Source organism: Diplotaxodon limnothrissa, linkage group LG20, assembly GCF_057381915.1.
Source record: "Diplotaxodon limnothrissa isolate DT_005_m linkage group LG20, D_limnothrissa_male_GT1.1, whole genome shotgun sequence".
Taxonomy (NCBI): domain Eukaryota; kingdom Metazoa; phylum Chordata; class Actinopteri; order Cichliformes; family Cichlidae; genus Diplotaxodon; species Diplotaxodon limnothrissa.
The window spans coordinates 1,620,983-1,643,573 of NC_140615.1; the positions used below are offsets into that span (position 1 = coordinate 1,620,983).

A 22,591-nucleotide genomic window follows, 5' to 3' on the forward strand; every position below is an offset into this window, starting at 1 on the left:
TACGTAACCTACTACAGATGCCGTATGGTCAGCCGGGGCTCTAAAGTTCGGCCCCCTATTGTATCTCGCTCGGTGTGATCGTTTAAGGCTGCGCACTGCTCTGTTGCTGAGAAAAAGGAGTCCCTGTTGTTCTGCTTTTATATACCATGACTGGCTTCAGAGCTTCTGCTGCTTTTTTGGCATGCCTTTATCTCTTTAGCTTTCCAATGCCAGCATGTTGGAATGAAGTGGAAATTCGTGTCAGCAAATCTTTTTTCTTTAATCTTTTTCCCGCTTTTCCTTTCTGCTTACTTTCTCATGCCACCAAGCTCAGCAGCAAAATATTGATGTCTATCCTGCCTCTCTGTCTGGATATGTTTGTCTATGCACTATTTCTTTTGTTCATCCCAGTGTGTTTTGTTTTTTGAGAAGCCAAACTTTCAGCCTTTGCTATAGAAACCCATCTCAGCTACCATCCGAAGACTACTGCAAATAACATCAGCAAAAAACTCACATGCATACACGTATACCAATTTTCCCTTTTCCTCACCAAAACATGGGCACCACCTACTTGCCATGCTCTGCTAATTTCCCAGAATGTCTGAGTGGAAAAGTTTATCAGGACAAGATTACACCCCTCAAAGCTTCTCCTCACCTTGCAACCTCCAACTATTTCCCAACAAAAGTCTTTGATCGCCGCAGTTTTTCCATTTATCTTTTCAAACTTTTAATCCACCGAGCCGATAGGCAGACACATTTGTGGCAAGCAACTGTTTCCTTTTGTTTTTGACTTTTTTCTCACTGATGTTGAGGGGATAGGAATGCGATTAGTGAACATACATATATGTGTGTGTGTCTCTATCAGTGCATGTTTCGGTGTGTGCACGCTGTACGTGACACCATTGCCTTGAGGCTAGAATTGAACCTTTTGACCGTATCCTTCACTCAGGATGCCGGCACTTATTGCTATAGTGTTACGTTTGATCCTATTCATTCCATATGCTCAGTCCCTCGGACACATGTGGAGCAGAGAGGACGGTCTTTGATGACGTTCTCTCTTGCAGGGCTTCGTTTCCCCACTGAGAGACACAACAGTTTGCAGAACTGTTGCTGATAACAAGTTCATAGACACACTTTCTCAGAGGAACCAAAGAAAGTGTACAGGCAGTCAAAAAGACAGACATGCGCATTGTGACAAATCAGTCACTTTAATAAGGACTTGAACTGTGGTGGCAGTGGGAATGCTAGTCTGTGGGAGGCATGCTCTGACAGCAGTAATCCCTCCTTATCCACAACTGACACGGACAAGTGGATAAGGTCCTTGTCTGCTGTCATTTCCACTCACTGGCAGAACTGACAACCTGTTGCTTATTTATGATTGTTATGCTTCATGGCATGATGAGCTGTTTCAGTGCATTCAGTCTTCTCAGTTTTAGGCTTTGGTGTGTACATTTATGCATGAACAGTGATGCAAAGTTATAACAAAATAAAACACTTTATAATGTTTTAAGCATTTTCTGTCCTGTTAGTGTAATATTAGAGGTAACTTTTGAATGGTGAATTCACTGAGCATGTGCTTTTTGTGGTTAGATTATTATTAAAATACATGTGTGGATTCACTCTATAGATCACCTTTGTCATTCATTAGTTTACTGTAGCGGTTTCCAGTCCCGCACAAACATCTTATACATTGAGTTCTCTATAAAGACGACAGTGGTGCTCTGCGGTTCCTTAAAATCAAATGTTTGTGGGGGATTGAAAGCACAGTATCACAGAGGTGCCCCTTTAAGCAAGGGCCACTCCCTCATTACCAAAACTGATCCTCTCCGTGCTCTGGTCAAGCCGCTTGGTGGCGAGAAGATCAGACTGGTTGTGCTGGGCGGTCGTGTTGTAAACATGTTTGACTCTGTGGGTGCAAAACTGCATTTCTTAAAAACAACACTGCTCACAGCAATGTCCTTGTGAAGTAGTGTTTCAATGAATTTAGGCAGGCACGTCTTTGTATGGCATCTTTGTTAGACACATGTACCTGCACAGAAATGAGATGTTAAACTCGTGGATGCTCGGGTAGTGGCGAGGCAATTTAAGATAAGATAAGATAAGATAAGATAAGATAAGATAAGATAGAACTTTATTAATCCCTCGGGTGGGTTCCTCTGGGAAATTCGACTTCCAAAAAAAGCACAGCAACGACCGAAGTTACAGTTACAGAACTGTTATATATATATACACACACACACACACACACACACACACACACACACACACACACACACACACACACACACACACACACACACACACACACACACATATATATAAATACAGAGACAAATATAAATAAAATATACAAAGGGGATAAATAGAATAAATAGGAATAAAAAATAAATTTAAAGCTAAGCTTCAGTGATGGTAGAGAAGTGTGGGGCCATTTTCTAACAGTAACTTTAATGTGTAGGAATGTGTGTGTCTGTTAGCTTGTGTGCTTTTTGTGTAGGCATAGCTGTAGGTCAGAGCTACCATTAATTATTGATATAAAAAGCTTAGCGCATGTGCTGGCAGAAAGTGTTGCTAAGCAAGAGCTTTAGCATGCCAGAGACATCTGCGAGAGAGAACCAGAGAACAAGTGAGAGATAAGAAATCGAAAGATTGAGGCTGAAAGCAGGATAGAGGCAGATTCAAATGACCTAACGCTAAGTGTGTCAGGTACCTGCTAGCAAACCGAGACAGAAAAAGAAGACAGAAGAAGAGAGGGCAGAGAAAATAGACACCTGCTGCTGGAGATGGAAAAAGGGAGAGCTTCAGATCGGGCACCAGCTGACCATAGATGAACTTTGTTTTGTTTTGCAAAATTCGAGACAGAGAAGTGGATAATGTAATGTTACATAACAAAAGATGATATAAGGACAATGTAGGAGAGATAAAACTGGTGACACTGATCGGTGTGCCTTTTGAAGTAGCTCTGACGCTCTTAGAAAGTGTTAAAGATGATGAGCCGTCAGGCTTATTTTTACCGGGTCCCTCCCCAGGAGCTTCATCGCCGAAACCAGCTCCAGGCCGATCCGGCCAAAACCAGGGCTCTGCAGACTGTCATTGATATGAAGGTAGGACTAAGAGTTACTCTCACAGCAAGAGCTGTTTTAAGTAATAATGTGCTGGAGTGTGTGTACTGGTGCAATAGGTTTATCTGAAATTCATATATGTCTGAGTTTTTGGCCGTTTATCATAAATATGAAACAGTTTTTTTTTAATCCAGCTAATGTCACCATTTTATTTCAGCAGTGTTATTTGCTCTTGCATTTGTATGTTCAAAACATCATTTTAAGTACACCTAGAATGCGCGTAACAGCAGCGGATCTCTCTATATAGCAAAGATGAACATGAAGAAACAGTCTGGAGAACTTTATGTTATAGTTACCTTGCATCTGCATGGCAGCCATGCCCAAGTAAAGTCCATTATTGGCACATGCGGAGTTGAGCACTTATTCAATTTGTTTCAAATGTCACATATGGAAGCTTTCACTCTCATCGCAGCCCTTTGAAGTTGTCAGTGCTGTGAAAAAATGCAGTTGCCTCCACATGTGTCCATGTGCACACCCACGCACACACATTTATTGTTCATTCAGCAAACACTTGCTTTAAAAGTGGATCCTTTACAGCAAAACCACAGTTATTTTTCACACATACTCTGTGATTTGTCTGCCTATTAACAGACTGCACATGTGCTAGCTCACGGTGCCTCGCGGTGTTTTTAAGGCGAGAAAGGGTCTAAATTAAATCTGACTGAATTCATTAGAAACGGGCAGACAAACACAGTTGCCAGGAGGCTTTGACGTATTGTAGGGGAGAGTAAGAACAAAAGAAAGTCATCTCTAGCGTTGTTAGTAATGCGTGATTGCTTTGTTAAACTACCCTGTGTTGCTGTTGCTGTAATCAGCGGTGACATGTAGTGTCCACAAATTAGTTTCAGTGTGTGTGTTGCTTCGTCTAAGTGTTGGATGTGTCCACTTTGTAATTACAGGCGACCACCCCCCCTTTTTGTTTTGATCCCGATGTTATCTGGCAGGTACAGTACTGAGTCGACACCTTTTGGTCTTGCTGTGAGCTCAACACTCATACAGTATTTCTGTTTCTAGCTTTCAATACCATGAATTCAGTTGAAATGCAACTTGGATGTCCCATAAAACTTTATGTCAGTGGTTTTAAGATCCAGCTTTTATGTAGTTCTAATGAATGTTTTATATGCTAAAATATGCATTTTGCTTCCTCCCCCTCTGTTGTGCAGGAGAAACAGATCAAAATCAGACATTTTTATAGACGTGTTTGTCTCTATGGTTTTATGTGTGTGAACTGGATGCGGCAGGAGGACTCCCATCACTGTCTGAGTGCCTTACCTTGACTTTTTCTGGGTACATGTTGAAAGTTTGCATCCTTGCATAGACTCTTTCTGTGCGTGTGTGTTTTGTATATGCATATGCTTTATGCATTTCTCCTTGGTCTTTTGTGTGCACTTTTATGCAGCACCATGTGCTAGGCAAGGCTGATGTCATAGGATGTAATAGAGGTCAGATGCTTACATGTTGCCTATGGTTTCTGCTGATGGCAACATGCAATCTGCTTCCACTTATTAAATTACCTTTCTCTTCTTTTCCAAGGTTTTGCATTTAATGTATGTTTGAAACTATGCAACTAAACAACCTCAGGACCTGTCCATGACAGACCCTTTTATTCCCTCATAGGCTCTGCAGATGAATAATATCTTGGCTGTACACCAATGTCTGCCAAAATATTTCCCCTTCTTTTCCAGACATTTTACTCAGACATAGGACTGTACATTACATTTATATATGGGAGGATTTGTGTAAATGCACTGACTTGGTTTATATGAAATCTCTGTGTGATTTAGATTAATATGTTGACTCAAACATACTAGAAATATGTTTACACAGACAGATGCTGGTAGAGAGATATGTCAACCAAGTGATATTCTATCAATCACATTTTTAATGTATCTGTAGAGCGCTAACTGTCTACTAATGCACGCGCTAGGTAATCTATCTTTTAGCCCCACAGCTTAATATTCTTGGCCAGGTCTTTGCTGACTGTTTGCCTGCCTACTGTTGCTGGTGCAGGACACCAAGATCTCTTCCCTGGAGAGGAACATCAGAGACTTAGAGGATGAAGTCCAGATGCTAAAGACCAGCGGCCTGCTGCACTCTGATGAGAGGCAGGATGAGCTCAAGCAGGTGGAGGTCTACAAGAGCCATTCTAAATTCATGAAGACTAAGGTAGAATATCTTTGCATGCCACCTGAGATGACTCCACGCCGCGTGATCCGGGACGTGCATGTTTGTCTCAAGTATAAATAGCCAGAAGGCCAGAAACTGTTGCATGTTGCATGTTGCCATTGCTTGTTTATGGGGAAACAAGATGAATGTGGAAAAATCTTAACTGGCAAACTGCATGAATCTGTATTTTGTATTGTGTGTTTTAGCTGCATTCGCACTAAGCCTCTCATGTTGCATGGGTGCCAAGAACTCCTACATGTGTATGTATTTCTTATTTGATATTTAAAGCCAGGTTGTGAGTAGTGAAAAGCAGTACTTGCTTATTTGCCCTGGACTTCAGTGTGATCACTAAGCATTATACAACCCTCCTGTCAGGAACGATCAGTTAACAGTGCGCTGTGTCGGTTTCCTGACTAAGAATCTTTTATCCCAGGCCGTATACTGGTTTATTCATCAACGCACAAATGTGTCTAAAGCCGCACAGATGACATATGAACGTGCACACACGCATGCTGTATGTATCCAAACCCTGTTAAAAATGTAGTTTCAGGTTTCACTGAGTATCAAGACAAGTGCTCATGACGGTTGAGGCCCATGAGTTGCGCTCCATTTGGTTCATTAATGGTGCTCATTGTAGGGCTCATTTGTCATTGCATCGGGGAAGTTCCTGATGCAATCATAAAAGAGATGTTTTTATGAATGGGGCCCTGACAGATGAATGTGAGCTTACAACGGCAGAGGAACAGAGGAAAGAGCTCTCTCTTCACCCATACCGACCCGGGGTGATATACATCACAGCGATGGCCCCCGGCTCGTTCTCCCGTGGCTCGTCTTTCTTCGTACAGTCACAGAGAAACACAGCAAGTCGCCACGCACATGGATATGCACCGATTCATTCTACATGCTGGTAGTGTTTAGGGTCCGGGTCTATCAGCGGTGTTGGTGACTGGTGTTGAGGTGGGACTGCGATAAGAGAAACCAGAGAGGGCGGCATCGCTGTCCTCTCTGGTTTCTCCTCTGGACTTTGATCTGCTCAAACACTGCAAAAATGGCTTTGGAGAATGCGAACACGTGTTAGAGGGTACGCGAGAGCTGGAGCAGGTAAATTTGCTTACCCTTTCGCAAGCCAAGGCTGTGTGGTTGAGGAGTGCAGTGTGTGAAGTAGAGTGGCTGGGCACACAGCTTGTGCTGCATTTTAGTGGCTTGCTGTTTTCTTGTCTTTGTAGGAGCAGGCCTTGTCACCATGTGTGTCTTCCATCAGACCAGCTCCCACCTTCCTCCCCACCCAACAGCCTTGGATCACAGAACAAGCAGAAGTACCCCTCTCATTAGTCTCGCTCCTCTCTCATTATTTCTTCATAGCTTAATAGTCTTTGAAATATCTGCTCCTTATTTTAATTATAATGCCTTTTTATCATTAGTGCACTGACTTCTCATTTCCTGACTTGTTTTTCTTAGTGTTCAGTCACCGCAGTGATCTCTCTTATTGCATAGCCTCATATTTCGATCTCCTTTCCCCTGCGTTTCATCTCAGTGCTGGATTTCTCATATGCTGTCTCTGTGACTGAAGGTCTATCAGCCAGACGCTGAGCCAGTCAGAATCCCCCTTTTATGAAGTGAACCTTGCTCATGCAATTTGAGAAATCTCTCTTCAGCTTTGTGCATTTTTGGCAGCAGTAGACAGATGACAGTATTCTCTACATAGCAAGCCTGAGCACAGAAACCACTCTGTGTTAGAGCATTTTATTTCCTTTGTGGTTTTCTGTTATGTTCTATATGGGTTTCCTTAAAACAAATCTGTTTCCGTCTCTCTGTGAATGTTTGTCTCTTGGCTGGGGTGTGTGCACACAGTAGGTCTGGGACTCCTCCAAGTGAGGATTGATAATATAGGGCTGATGATGATTCCAGGACATCATCGCTCCACAAAATATGTCACAACTGACGTGTTTATATTGCAATAAATGGATAACAAAACATTCTGCTTTTCCTAATTGAGTCACAGCATCAGAGACGTTTCAGATTTCCTTTTTTTATTAATCAGTGACACAGTTTACAGGATGTAAGTTTGTATGTATTACTCACTTCTATTTTAAAGAGCAGCTTAAGACTGCTGTTGCCTTTAAAATAGTGTATTTGATATGCTTGTTCTGGAGGTCAGACTCAGTTTGCAGTGACACTAGTGCACCTCAGGTAACTTGAATATAATGAAAAAGTTATTTTTTGTGGTTTAATTAAAAAAGGCACATGTTCATATATTCTGTGGTCAATACACGTGTAGTGAAAGATATCAGGTCATTGTTTTTGTCTCAATTTGTTGGTTTCTAAGTCATGAAAATTAGAAATCCCCAAAGCATTTCCTGACAACAATTAAAGAAATCACTTCCAAAATTCCATCTCCTGCAGTGTTGGTTCATTTGCTACAAACTGCTGCGTCAGAGCAGTCTGGCATGGAGGCAAAAAGCTTGTGGCACTGCTAAGGTTTTATTGAAGACCAGGCTGCTGTGATGGAAGCCTTCATCGTGTATATTTTGGGGTTGGCTTCTGGCCGATGAAGCACAATAATAACATGAAACACAAAATTAACTTTCATCTGAAAGTAGCAGTCCAGTTCTAGTTCACCTCAATCCAGGTAAGACACTATTAGAAGTGTGACAGCAGCCTCAGCCCACTCCAAGTTCTTGAGTTGACATCTTCTGATTTCTCTTTGTTTGTGTCCTTTTTCTTACCATGCATTTACCTTCCAGTCAAATTTCCATTATTACGCTATCACTACCCTCTGTACTTTTAAGGCTAAGCGTAAAACTTTCCTAGCCTGCCTTTCAGCAATGATCTTCGGTGGTTTACCCTCTTTGTGGAGAGCATAGGTCATCAGGCCTCTGGACAACACTCAAGTCACCAGCCTTCCCCTTGATTGTGGTTGTGGGAACTGAACTAGGCTAAGAAACACATGAGATGTATACTCTTTGAATTCAATCAAACTCCAAATTCTAACAATTTTGAAATGCTGGATTTATGATGTTCAGTTTCTGTGAGCTAAAAAAGGCTTTTGTGAAAAGCTGATCTGTTTAAATTAAACTACAAAAAATAAACTTTTCATGATATTCAGATTCTTTTATATGCACTAGTCTGACACTGGTGTATCTGTATCATTGGTGTATCATTGGTTTAAATGAAAAGTCATATTTTTGAATGCATGTCTTATCTACAAGTATATATCAAGTATATCTCACTGATGACCCTTATTTGTGTGTTTGTGTGTGTGTTTGCGTGATTGTCAGATAGAGCAGCTGAAGCAGGAGCTGAACAGGAAGGAGTCTGAGATGCAGGCGCTGCAGACCAAACTAGAAACACTGACCAATCAGAACTCGGACTGCAAGCAGCACATCGAAGTGCTAAAAGAGTCGCTCAGTGCCAAGGAGCAGCGCGCCAATACACTCCAGACAGAGGTCAGTGTGTGCACATTCACACATGGAGAAAAGCAAAATCCAAAGACATACAAACACACACCAGTAAAGCCACAAACATGCAAACACTGACACTGCACTAAACCGCTTTCCAGCTTCTTGGAAAATAATTTCAAAGATACACACATCACGAGACGGACACTCTGTAGATCACTGCAGTAATAAAGACTGGAAGAAACACCGTTCTGACCACTGTGCATCTATTGGTGCATACAATAGTAACTTTGCATGGTCTTTGTTAGGAGAGAAACTGTATGTGTGCAAAAAATCCTGCTTTTTTCTGTTTTGTGTTTCTTTCTCCTTCTGTTTCTCTAACGGCCGCTGAGGTGGGTGGAAAAAATGTCCATGCGTGTGGTTCCTTTAGTCCACCAGTGGGTTTGTGCGTGTGGGCGGGTCAGTTAGAGGGCTGAAGAAAGCTGGCAGCTTTTTCTTGGTCATGTTTGAAGTTCTAAACTCTGTGGCTCTAATGATTTTATCACTGCTGTTAGAGATGGAGGTGGGTTGTATTTAGTGAGATATAGGTGTGTGTGTGTGTGGGGGGGGGGGGGGGGGGGGGGGAGGTGGGGATTGGTGAGCATTTAGCATTTTTCTACATAACTCTCTAGACTTGGAAGTGATACTTTAGATCTCTTTGTGTTCAGCAGTTGAGAGTGGTCTGCTAACTATGTCCACTCATCATTACAGGAAGCAATTTGGGCCAAAATTAGGCCTAATTGTCCATACATGTGCAAGGAATTTTGGCCCTTGTAGTTAGTTGAATACATCATACGAAAAGAAATTGGTTTTCAGTGGGTGGTTTTTGTAAGTGTGCATTTTTCTCTTTTTTTTTTGTTCTACTGAAAATGCATGTTTAAAAAAATGTATGCGTGTACAAGTCATGGGTGTGAGGAGAACAGGGCCTGACCAAGCAATATTAGCTTCTCACAAATCGCTATTAAGTGCCCAATACTGCCAAAATATATTCAAAATGAAAACAACATATGAATTTTTATTGAAAATCTGATCATTTACAAAGTGACAAACGCTAAATGAAACACAAACTGAAGAAGCAGGGGATGCGTGGTTCAGGAACACATGGGTCTGATTGGGAAAGGCGACTGACGTGGGACCAGGGCATAGGTGGAAACAGTTAAGGTGGGGAAGTCAAAAATAAACATAAAACAGGAGGTAACCAAGAAACGTACATCTAACACTGAAGGGGGAAATAAAAACACAAATGAGCACCACAAAACCAACAAGTATGACAAGAACCATGCCAGCTGCAGTCTAAATCCACCAAAATAACAGGGGTTCTGCAGCCCGTGGTTCATGGATGCTTTGGCTTTGTTTGCATTTTGGACAGATCCTTTTTACTGCCGCAGACCGGTGTCAGTGTAATTTTTAACTTCAGTGGGAAAAGCTGATAGTAAAGTAGAAATAATTACATCTGCTTATGCAATGCTCACGCAGAACTGAAGATGCACGCCAGGGAAAGATGTAATCACCTCAAATGCTTCTGACATAGATTGCATCACTGTACCAACATCAGCAGCCGGGCTAAGTGGTCACACAAATCTAGTTATCAGCTCGTTAAGTTAACCAGGGTTCCTTTTATTTGAAAGGGGTGGTGATGGCAGCAGAGCAGCTGGTTTTACACAGGAAGATAAAACTATATGAAGGCGTTAAACTCACAATAAAGCCTGAAAACAACACAGCTGTGTGAGTATGTGTGTGAGAGGAAAAGTACTGTACAGTAGTGCATGCGTGAGCACTTTAGCCACTTTGGTCAGTACGACTGGAAAAAAGCCTGCTATATTAATAAAGTTCAGCCTATTTGAAGCCAGGAAAGAAATCCGACAGAAATGTAGACTGTGTAAGTTAACAGACTTATTGCCTTCATAGCTTTGACATTAAGACACGGGAGAATCTGCTGGAATACAACTGAGTATTTCATTAAATTAATATGATATGTGGGCGAGACAGTTTTATTTTTTATTCTTTAGGCTGCAGGTGGTGTTTAGTGGTCTGAGAGCAATTAGTGAATGAATACAAAAACAGAATTCAGACCCAGGCTGACCTAGGACGACTTATTAAGGCTTTTAGAACAACAAAGTAGTTGTAAAGTTGTTTGCAGCGCACAGGGAAAAAGTCAGGGAATGAAATTAAAATGATTTCTTACTGGGAAAATGCAAAGACTTAGACACTATTAAAAAAACTTTAGTCCCATCCACTGTCTGTGCACAGAGGTGCAGGACTGATGATGCAGTGTTTTCATACCTGCTGATGTCTAATCTGTCTGCTCTGGGGCAGATTAGGGCACAAGTTACCATGGCGATATACCCTGGTAAGAAGTGCAAGAGACCCTGAAGTGTCCTGGATGAGAGGGGACCTCATAGTACTGGCCTCTGGGCTGCATCAGATCCTGACTGCCATAAACACACAGTCACACACAGACACACACAGAAACACTTACACTGTCAGGACTGATTGCTTGACTCTCATCTCCGGTTTCAAGTAATTTTTCCTGCTATTGAAGTGGCATCTTCCCCTGCTTGGGAATGGCTTAGGTTTCCTGGACTAAGTGGGCAAACCAGAGGATGAGTAAAGATATTTAGAGCTCTTTAGTGGGCCGGCGTGGCCGTGCATTCCTCTGCTGCCTGTCAATCATTTGGCCAGAGATGGCAGCCATTCCCACAAGATCCCCCCACTCACCTCATTCCTTCCATTTTCCTTCAGCAGTTTTCTTTCAAGCTTTCTTTCAGCCACCTATTTTCTTTTGTCTCACACACGACTTCTGGCACATCACACGCTCATATACAAGAGTGTGTGCATGCATGTGTGCCAGGTGGGTCTCATCATGAATGACACTGATTGGTACAGTTGTACATTCCCCCAAGAGAAAGACTGGTTTCTGAGACACGAGGAGAAGCTTCACCTCACAGATTTGTCTCTAGAAGCAGATGGGAATGGCCCCTGAACAGAGGCGGCCCTGTGAGCAGCAGAATGAGAAAATGGAAGCGCATTTTATTTGTCAATCAAAGTTAAGGACAGCGTCGTAATGGATGTGATTGAATCTGTCTCCAGATAACTGGAAAATGTGGAAAATAGTGTGTGTACGCTTTTGTGCGAGCATTCTGGGCCTGCCTGTGTCTGTGGAAACTTTAATACAGTAGATGTGTGTCTTTCCTGCCTTGATCAGGACAATGCGGGGCTGAAATGATACTCTACCAGATCAGGTAACCTATCAGAGACCTTCCTGCATATTTAACCAGCCAGCAACAGAGCACAAGGCCAAAGCCCCAGCTGCCATGGGCTTTCTTGGACTAGGTTTAGATCTCTGTCAGAAGATTGTTTTGAATGTTATGAACATTTGTTTAAAAGAGGCCAGATCGGGCTGGGATTGTTAGTTTGATTTAACTGTCACATATCTGTTAGATGGATGGACCTGCCCTTCAGTTGTGTTGTCAGTTTTCTCTGATAGGAGTCGACATTCCAAAACAAAATAATGATCCTTAAAATACAGGTTTTATTGACTCTAAGCTCGGCTGTGTTAAGCAAAGCAAAAAATGAAAGCAAATCATGACAAAATAAGAAAATTGACAGAAATAAAGTGCATAATAAATTTCATTCCTGATGGGGAAAGCTAGTTTGCAAAAATATTTGGCTTAAAAAAGTCATTTCTTTTCCCCCATCAAACCTAAATCCAACCAAAACACAACACTCGACTCTTCGATGGTTGTCACTGCAAAGACTGCAGACCTTCTGGTTCCCCTCCCAAAATCCCCTGCACTGAGTGTGCCTGTCTGTTTGGCAGCACAACTAACTGATGTGTACTTAATAAAATCTAAACACAAATGGTTTCTTGGCCTTCTCTGTGTGAGCAGTGTTTGATTAAACTGATAGTTTACTAAGAAACACATAATCAATTAGAATTCTTAACATCACTGTCACATGTATTAATGTCTTTTGCTTAAATTTTTTATGATGATTGTACTTTGATTTACATGCAGCACTCTGCAATAGTAATAAGTTACTCCTCATTTCTTTAGATTTTGCTTTAGGAGAACCAGACTGTTTTCCTGAGCAATAGCTTTCCAGGTTTTCTGAGTTTTTCTATGGACATAAAGGCACCTGACTCAAGGGGTAAAGCCGTTTTTGTGTCTATACATGACAGATGCATAAACACATTGTGTATTCCCATTTTTTTGTTGATTCTAACACAAATGCCAAAGATAAAAAATAATATTTTTTCACCTACAAGGTAATTCTCAAAGACCTGCTAGCCAAAACCTTTGCATATCTCATCATGGTGTGCAATGTGTTCTTAAAACATTTGAGGGAACTGGACAAGTTTAATTCAATTCAATTTTATTTATATAACCCCAAATTAAGTCAAGTGGAGAACAAAAAGAAGTGGCTGGGCTAAAAAACGATATCTATAGCAGATGAACAGTATCTGAAAGTCGTGTCCTTTAGTTATATGAAAAGAAATCCAGGAAAAACTTGACACAAGACCTGGGAGATGCACCGGGCCCTTCAGTCGATCCAGCTACTGTTCGCCAAAGCCTCATCTGAAATGCTCTCAGTGGAAAGGTGGCTGTCAAGGAGCCAGTCTGAAGGAAGTGTTACAGGGAGGAGAGGTTGAGCGACGCCAGGTTACACAAGAACTGGATGAAAATCAATGTCAGCGGGTCTGGATGATGAATCCAAACTGTCAAATTATCTGAGGTCATAAGGGAAGTATAACACTGAGTGTCTGCTGCCATCTGTAAAACATAGTGGAGACTCATTCCTAGTTAGTATTTCAGCCAGAGGTGTTGGGATCTTGAAAAACTGAGCGAATTATGAACGCAGAAAGGTGCCATCAGATTTTGATCCACCATGCAATGCCATCTGGAAAGCGTCGGATTGGCAGTGGCTTTATTTTTCAAAATGACATTGATCCCAAACACACTGCCAATGCAGTAAAAGCAATACCTGGATAGCAAAGCACACAATGGCTTCCCCAGAGCCCAGATCTCAACATTATTGAAGCAGTGTGGGATCATATTGACACAGAACAGAACAAAAGGCAGCAACATCCAAAGAAGAGCTTTGAATGTCCTTCAAGAAAGCTGGATAACTATTCTTTAAGGCTACTTATAAAACCATTATAGGAAAGTTTCCCTAAGAGACGCTTTGTTGAAGACTGAAGGTGGTGATACAAAATATTGACCTTCAATTGCACAAACTCTTCTTTATTCCATGTTTATGTTCCCATTTCAGTAAATCACTCCATCTATTTCCCATTTTCCTAGAAACATATAAAGAATGAGACTTTTGTACAGGACTGTATTTATCGCTGGGTAAGCATCATGTTGGGGGCAACTTACCCTATAAAGAGAAGTCTAGACATGAAGCTGGAGTTTAAGTCTTAATCGGGCACATAAATTTGCACAGCAATATAACATTTGATATTTTGTTCCTCACCGACTGCCAGTAGAAGTGTTAGCAGCAGCACGCCTTTAATGCATACTTTGGGATGTGGCAACGTATCTGTATTTGGAGAGAACACCGTCTGCGGTATTTCACTTCAGCTTCGTCAGATCTGACCTCAAATATCCTGCGTTCTCTTTCATCACCAGCGTTTGCTGTGTCTGTCAGAAGTTTTCATTTTGAGGTTGAATGTAATGAGTCGTAAAAGACAGAAATGACTAAAAGATGAGTTGCTAACATCAACGGTAGTGGCAGTGATGAATAGTGAAAACAAGAGGAAAATTAAAAAGAAGTGTAAGTGGGAATGAATCAAGACGTGATTGAGCGACAAGAGGAAGTGAAAAGTGAGAGAATTGCGCCGTTTGATGGATGTTTAAGGATATGGGCTTTTGTCAGTGAGTGATTCGATGGAGCGGTGTGCTGTGGTCCCTGCTGGACTATTTGTGTTGATCTTTCCTTGTTCTCCTAGCTGATTGATGGTTCATATAGGTAGTGAGGCGGAGAAAAGATGTGGTCGGGCCCGGGTTAAACTCCACCCTGGGCTATCCCCCTGCTGTGTTCTCGCTTACTGTCTTTCTTTCTGCCTCATTCACTTTTGCTCCCTCTGTTCATAGTTTCTTTTCCCTCGTGCTTTCGTCTCTATTCTATCACATTTTGTTGCCGACTCCTTATTTCACCTTATTTCCACATTACCAACAGATTAGGAATGAGAAAGGGTGAAAAAACAGTTTAAACAAAGGTAAGAACTTGATGAGCTCCCTAAAACTTACAGTGAGCTTATTGGACTAAGTAAACAGGAAACACTTCCATTCCCATTTGCTGACCACTAATCAGCAGGTCTTGACAGTTTTTGTATGATCTCATCTGAACTCGACTGACCATGGTCACCATTCTCAGACCCAATAGCGTGCTCCCGTCTTCGTAGATCGGTGTGGTTTGGGTTTCAGTGTGAGTAGCAGCATCGGGCCCCCCAGAACAAACATGGCACGGTCCAAAATAAAGCCCCCGCAAGTTCTTCAGAGGCCTTGTGGAAAAGCCATAAAGTGGAGTTACAGCGGTCAGAATGGGGATGAGATATTTAATGGTTTACACAGCGAATGAGATAAATGTGACCTAATGAGTGGACGGACACATGTGTGCACGCAGCACGACTGCACACGCATTAGCATTGCTGTCCAAGTATACGTGACACGTGCTTCATCACGAATGGTTTCGTTTGTGTGACATTTTTTCCGTATTAAGGTCCTTGGGAAATGTTTGTAATCTTTCTGCATATTTTTGTTTTCTATTTTGAAACCTAACAGAAAAATCCACACCCATAAACAGAAACAGTAATGTGGGCTTTGCTTGGTCTACAGTCAGTCAGCAGGTGGTTAACCAGAAGGCCGTGAGGTGGTGATAGAGACAGCCAGAGACAATAAGCCCCTTTCTTTTTGTTCTGACCTCCTCTTTCCTCAGGGTCACCCTGCTTTGCTAAGACCACTTAACTTCCAGTTTCATACACACATATACCCAAATACACACACAGACAAAGACATACTTACACAAACACTCCACGCCACAATAATACACTCCGAAAGCAGTTTTCACTCTTGCTTACAGTAAGTCGGCTCTTTGTTAACACAAAAGTCTCCGAACAGAACAATTAAACTAGATGAAATATGACATATTCCACTCCTCTACTTACTCCTGTTTATAGGGGAGGTGTGTCTGTTTCATTTTTTAATCCCCCTCCAGCACATTTAAATGATCAAAATTCAACTTTTACTTTAGGGTTTATACTTTGCTCAAAACTCTTTAAGAGTTTTAAGGAAATTATATATTTTTTAACTGGTATAGTATACAGATGAAAGATGAAATAGAATAGTGGTCACTGTACGCTCCATAGTGCAGGTTACCTGGTACGAGGCAGCCTGTCGCCAGACAGCAGTTCTCTAAATGACTGCCATCACTCTCAGAACGACTGGCTAAGCTTTGTAAATAACTGCTGCCTAACTTACAAACAAAGACAAAGTACCAACCCTGACGTGTCTATTTGAGGTTATATATATATAAATTTGCTGTTAAAACCCCGTCATGCAGGAACACTGGTACTATTTTCAAAAAAATTAATGGATTTCTATTTCAGATTTGGGAGCTTTTGCCTGGACTCTGAATATAAGTACTAAACATGAATTTCTGTTTCATGTACATTTCTGTGTATGTAGGTGGCAACAGGTTTCTGCTAGTCACAGTTAATTGCTTTAGCATCACAAACATAATTGCCAACTTGACTCCAGTTAATTGCAGACTGGTAGCAGACTGGTAGCAGTTTGTCTCTGTGTTAGTGATTTTTTTATGGTTATCTTGAGACACCAAAGTCACTGATAAGACGACTTCAAAGGCGATGAAATGCACGTCTGTTGTACATGGTTGCAATAACTGTGGTTATGTTTCAGCTGCCCCTGACTGTGGCATAGTGAGTTTGACAGACTTGATATAATTCTGTTGATTTTACAATATCATTTTTGGCTAAAAGGCTATTGACAACAATTTTTTCATCTCCATGACAACATACTTAGTTGTCATTGAATTAACTTGCATTCAGGTTTCATTATTAGTTCAAAGTTTGGTATTTACTCAAGACTGTGACTGTGTGTGAGACACTCAGCTAATATTTACTCGTTGATCAAGTAGAAATCAAGCTTATTTCAGGCACCTACTGTAGGAACTGCAGACCAGCATTTATTTTCCACATGTTTGCCAGAGTGACTGCTTAGTGTTTGACAGGAAATGGATTCCCTTGAAACAGGATGTAGGAACTGGCATGCAGTGCTGGAAATGATCAGGAAAAATAATCAGAGGAGCAGCAAGTGTTAATGAGGAGGAACGCCTGCAGCAGCTCTTCCTCTACATGCGCGCGTGTGTTGTGTATGTGTTTTTTGTGTTTTTGTTGGCAGGATGTAATGATGATGGATGGAGGGCAAAAGAGTGTTTGAGGCAGCGGCGTGCGATGAGAGTTTGTGCTGTGACCCTATATTTTTCAATGTCATGAAACCATCCACTGTTACAATATGAACATTAATGACTTTCATGCTTTGGTAGCAAACATTCACTGACAAAGGTCCTTTTGTCAGTGTGTGTGTGTGTGTGTCCTTGTCTTTTTTGGTCTTGTTTTACATCTGTGCTTTTCCATGTTCCCTTCGTAGCCTTTAGGCACACAGCTGTGTTGCCATGGTTTTATCAGCAGATGTTATGGTGTTCAATGAGACAGTGTCCCACTCTCCACCCTGCAGCCCCTGCTGTGAGCCAGTTTATATCCGCTTATTATCCCGAGTCAGCCCTGAGGTGATCTGTCCATTATACGAGTCCGGATCAGAGCTCTGACTGTTGCCTTAACTCAGCTTTCATGACACCCCTCGAATGACACAGCCTTTGCCCTAGGACAGGGAATTTCCCACGTTTCCGTAAAGATCAACTTCAGTCTTGTTATGTCTGGGATGACCAGCTCAGGTGGAGATGAAAACTTCTGTTTGCATGCATGCACTTGTTTATCTGTGTAGGCATATGTAGCTGCTTTCTGACCAAACATTTTTGGGTGTAGGTACCCATTAGGGAGGTGTGCTGGGAAGCACATGCCTCGCAGCATTTGTTCTTTTCTTATAGGAACTCGGAAGCAGTAAGCAGCTGGTAATGCAAGTCAGCTCATACTGGGTTCTGTTAGTTTCTTAAAATCATGTTTGACTCTGTTCATTCAAAAGTTTCCAGACACACAAAAAACAAGCCCCTGTCTCTTCCTGCCAGTGAGGGATACAGATTATTCATTTAAAACGGGTATTTGTTATTGGCAGATGAACCACAGCCGAGGGGTTGGAATTGGAAAAAGGAGGATCCCTACTTGTAACACCATTTATCAAATATTCAGTCCACACTTAAGTACAAAACAAAGTTATTGCAGTTAACTAAAACCAAAATAAAATTTAAACTAGTTGTAAAAAATGTTTTGGTTACCCTAAAGAAACTAACAGAAGCAATATTATGTACTTGAGAATAAAAAATAAAAAGTATATGTGAAATATTGACCTGGTGGGTGTTACCCTGCTCTATGACAGCTGGGACAGGCTCCACATGACTGTGAACTGAAAAAGTGTTATAAAATATATAAATGGATGTATTGATGGACGGATGGGTGGGAGATATCTTACATTTTAGTCTTTGATCATTTAGTCAAATCAGTTGTCAAAACAAGCACAGGGAAGCACTGCAGCATATATTTATTGAGACAGGATGTGAGTCAAAAGTGTTGTTTTTGTGTTCTCTATAAATTTGTCTTATATGCGAAACTGAAATGAGCGAATACACACTAGTAAAACAAAATGTAATTTCATAATTAAAATGAAATAACGATGTAAAACTACATTAACGCTGGTCAGGACCAGTCACAATACATCACATCATGCAAAGTTCCTCTTGTGCTGAGGCAGTTCCTCCTCTATAGAAGGAAATACCCCAAAAAGGAGTCCTACGAACTCCGGTGGTCCTCGGTTTGAGCTGTATGGACATGGGAAAAAGTACCAAACACTATAAAAATGGTCTTTAAGTGCCTTCTGTGTGTAAATAAACAGTGTAGGGTCTAGAAGTCCAGGCTTGTTTACATTTTCTGTGTAAAGTTCTTCATACTTCCATCTGACAACGCCCCCCTATTCACACGCTCACACACTGAGCACGTCAACATGCACAATTAAAACAAAAAACATCCTTTGGTCTTCAGGCGGCTACTCTTACAGTATTTGTAACCTCCCGACATCTATTGAAGGCTTCAGTTACATCAACATGAAACTATGGATCACTTGATGCCGCTCTGTATAAATAAAAGACATATAACCTGGTGCTTATATACCAGCGGTGTGAGTTACTGTTCTATATATATCCTCGTGGGTTTTTTGTTCACCTCTCAGCAGTCTTTAATAATGCAGATATTAGTCAGCATGAAAACACCGACAGGCTGCTTAAATCCAGCTGTCTGCATTCATTCTCATTCCTTCTGCATCATATGTGTTGGTTTGTCTCGCTGCGTAAAGTACATCTCACCAAAGAGATGATAATAGGTAGCATGCGAGACTTTGGTGGTCTAGCATTGTCTTCAATATTTTAGTGATGAAATTCAGACTTGGGCTCATCAGTGGCTTGACAAACCTGAATTAGGCCATAAATTGAGATGATTAGTTTCACTGCACAGGCCTTTGAATAAATTAAATCTAATGGGTGCCGTGTGGTGTATTTATAAAGGCTAGAGATGCAGCCAGAGAAGTGAATAGCTGACACAGCTGTGTGTGGTGCACCACAGCAGGCCAAGAAGATCTTAGTTCAGGCATTAGATACATTTCATCAGACCCTTTCCTTGGGATTTAAGAGCTTTAATGGTGTGTTTTCAGTTCAAGTGACATTCAAACTTGTTTTAAGACACACACACACACGCACGCACACACACACACACACACACACACGAATGAATATAGCTGATGGTTTGGATATGAGCTTCTGTAAAGGTCATAGATTTTTAAAGACTGAGATTGGGACAATGGAAAACATGACGGATGTTTTTCTGATCAACCTAAGACTCTATTTGCAATATTGGACTCCCAAGTGTGTGAGTGAGAGTGCAAACGTTACTGCGCAAGTGTCGGTGTGTCCCCAGACCTCGGCTGTGGTCTTACAGGTTTTCACTCTCTCTGGTTCTGCTGTTTTGACTGTGGTCTGCTCATATAGTCCCTGTGTTGTTTATTGCGGCCCAGAGCCGACGATGGGCCCAATACCTTTGCAGATTTGCCTGCCAAAAAAACTTTTATGATGAAATGTGAGGCAGGGAAAAGGGAGGTGAGGACAAACAATGAAACTGTTTTCTTTAAGCCTCTGTTTTACTCCGCTAACCAATTTCCAGAACCTACATTTGGCTGTCATTGCAAGCAAGAAGGAGGAATTTAATCAGAGTGTGTTTATGCGTTTGTGCGTGCTGTTTGCATATTTAATTACAGATGCAGTTTTGTGCCTTGAGATTTGTTGAATATACATATGTGTGCGCACGTTAGAGTAGTTACAAATTTGGGAATGAATTAATTTAAACAAAATCCGGGGTTTGCCAAGAATTAATAGTTTTGCAACCACAGAATGTTGAAAACATATCAAGATATTTTTTTTAAATTATGGGGTGCTGAGTGAGGGACTGGAAAGTTTAAGTGGGTTTTTTTGGAGGAAGGTGGGGTGATATAGATGTGTTTTTAATTCATCAACTCAGCAGAACTTCTCAGGGCAGTCTCCAGTGTTCCCTTTAGATTTGAACGAAGCCAGACTGGACAGCAGCGGCTTTTCTACTCCTCTCCCTGACCTTTCTCCTTTTCTGCTAAAGAAACGTCACGATTACAAAACAGGATATAGTCCCTGGTGTCCGCTCGTGTAGGTAGAATCAATACCGTGGTTGTCTTGGAGACAGCAGGAGTTCTGTGTTGCATGTCATCTCCCTCAAATCTGCACTGAAAGGCGCAAACCTGCAATGTTATGCTTGGGGAAATGTGGGTCTGTACCAAAGACAACCTGATTTGAAGACTTCAGGGATTTCTCACACTGACACATCACTCTGTCTCGCTGCAGGACCGTTGCCTTTAAATGGCAATAGGAAATCTCCTGGAGAGTGTGCAGCATGGTTGGAGGGATGGAGTGTTGAAAGAGAGGTGGTAGCCACAGGGGAAGAGAGCGAGAGAGAGCGAGAGGTGTTTTTGAAAGATGACACAAGGAAGAAGGGCAGCAGAAGAAAAGGAAAATTGGAGCGGAAATTGAGGGAGAAGAGAAAGGTTAATCACTGTGTGCAGTTAGCTGTCTATCATCTCAGCATGTGTGCCAGCTGATAAAGTCATACAGTATTTCCTGCTGTTGGAGTGGTAGCCAGTGAAACAGCAGTATGCCGGTGGTGTTAACATGCTCAGTCCAAATGCTGTGCCCACAACAGGCCGGACCCTATCCACCTTCATTCATTTATTACGTCCCTTGCTTTCACCCTTACTGTTATCTGTCCTTTCATTTGTCCCTCCGCATCTCATCATCCAACTCTCTCCCTGTTTTTCCATGTACTGTGTCTCGCAGCGCTGAGTGCTTTAAGAGGGTATTAGTCTGTGTAGCACTATCACAGCTTAGTGGGCCAGTGCAGGTGAGACAGCAGGGATTTCCTGTTAGGCCCCTTTGCTACATTCTTGCTAAATTGCTCCTTGCCAGGTGGAGATGGAGGGGAGGAGGTCTCTCGCTCTCTCACACACGCACATAAATGCAGTGGCAAACATGCACACACACACATAGTATGTGCATGTATACTGTACGTGCAAAGGATTGGTGATAACACCACTATTGTGCGCGTGTTTGTGTGTAAATGTGAATTTGGGAGGACAGAGCCGTTCTCAGTATTAGACTTTGGTTGTCTGCCAGAGGAGCAATATGAGATAAATACTTCGCCATCTTACACCTGGGGGTCCTGGCCTGCTTCTAATGGCACAGTGACAGGCCCCCTCTGTGTGTCTCTGGAGTGCATGGCGCACTCTCATTTTACACATGCAGGTACATAAACATATCTGCAGGGAGGAACTGTGCTCCAACACAGCTGTACTTTTCAATTGTGCCTTTAGTATATCTGCTTTTTTGCTATTGACGTTTTTCTTCTGATTGCTCTCATATTATTTGTTTTGTCTTGAATTCTTGTGGTTTTAAATTTCTCTCGGCATTTGCACAATTACAAAATAGCAGTCGTTCTAGTTCTAATCAGAAACCCTTGTGTGCCATTAATTTAATACACACAGTTTGTGCAACACTATTATTATACATCAGAATAATTATTTAGGTGTTACTGTTGCCTAAAGGGAAGTTAACTAACTGACTAAATCTTACCTCCAGTTGCTCCAACGCCCGTCCTCCCTTTATGAATCACAGTGAGTGCCTTGTGAAATACCTGGGAGATAAGTTTGAAAGCAAAAGAGTTTTTGCTTTAACTATTTTCACACTGTTCACGTTGTGTCCAAGTAATGACTGTTAACAAGCCTCATGTTACTTCCCTTCATCTATGTGTGTGTGTGTCCTCGTGAAGTCAAATGAAACACCCCTGAAATTATACATGGGAATAAAGTGAAATTGCAGAAGAACAAACAAGGAGTCGGTTGCGTATGTCAAGTCCAATAAGTAGTGCTGGAACGTGCACAGCTATCTCTCATCTCACTACACTTAGCCAGACACGTCGAACTTCTATGTGTGAGTGTGAAGCGTGTGAGCGGTCTGATCTATGGCAGCACCGGCCCAATCACACAACACTCTCAATAACAAACGACAGGACAGGCTCCTGGCTCTTTCTCTTTCACACACACTTTGCTTCAGTCCGCAGTGGTTCAAATC

At 41.8% G+C, this 22,591-nt stretch overlaps 1 protein-coding gene across 2 annotated transcripts in view; it reads left to right on the forward strand.

The window, feature by feature from the left end:
* Positions 1 to 22,591, forward strand: part of LOC146610183 (ERC protein 2) — a 138,701-nt gene that overhangs the window by 13,502 nt on the left and 102,608 nt on the right. The window contains exons 4-6 of one of the 2 annotated variants that reach the window (XM_085343988.1): positions 4,001 to 4,045; positions 5,112 to 5,267; positions 8,546 to 8,713. In XM_085343988.1, coding sequence (XP_085200114.1) covers positions 4,001 to 4,045; positions 5,112 to 5,267; positions 8,546 to 8,713 — 369 coding nt within the window. The remainder of the gene's footprint in view (positions 1 to 4,000; positions 4,046 to 5,111; positions 5,268 to 8,545; positions 8,714 to 22,591) is intronic. The other variant, XM_085343987.1, reaches the window with a different exon arrangement.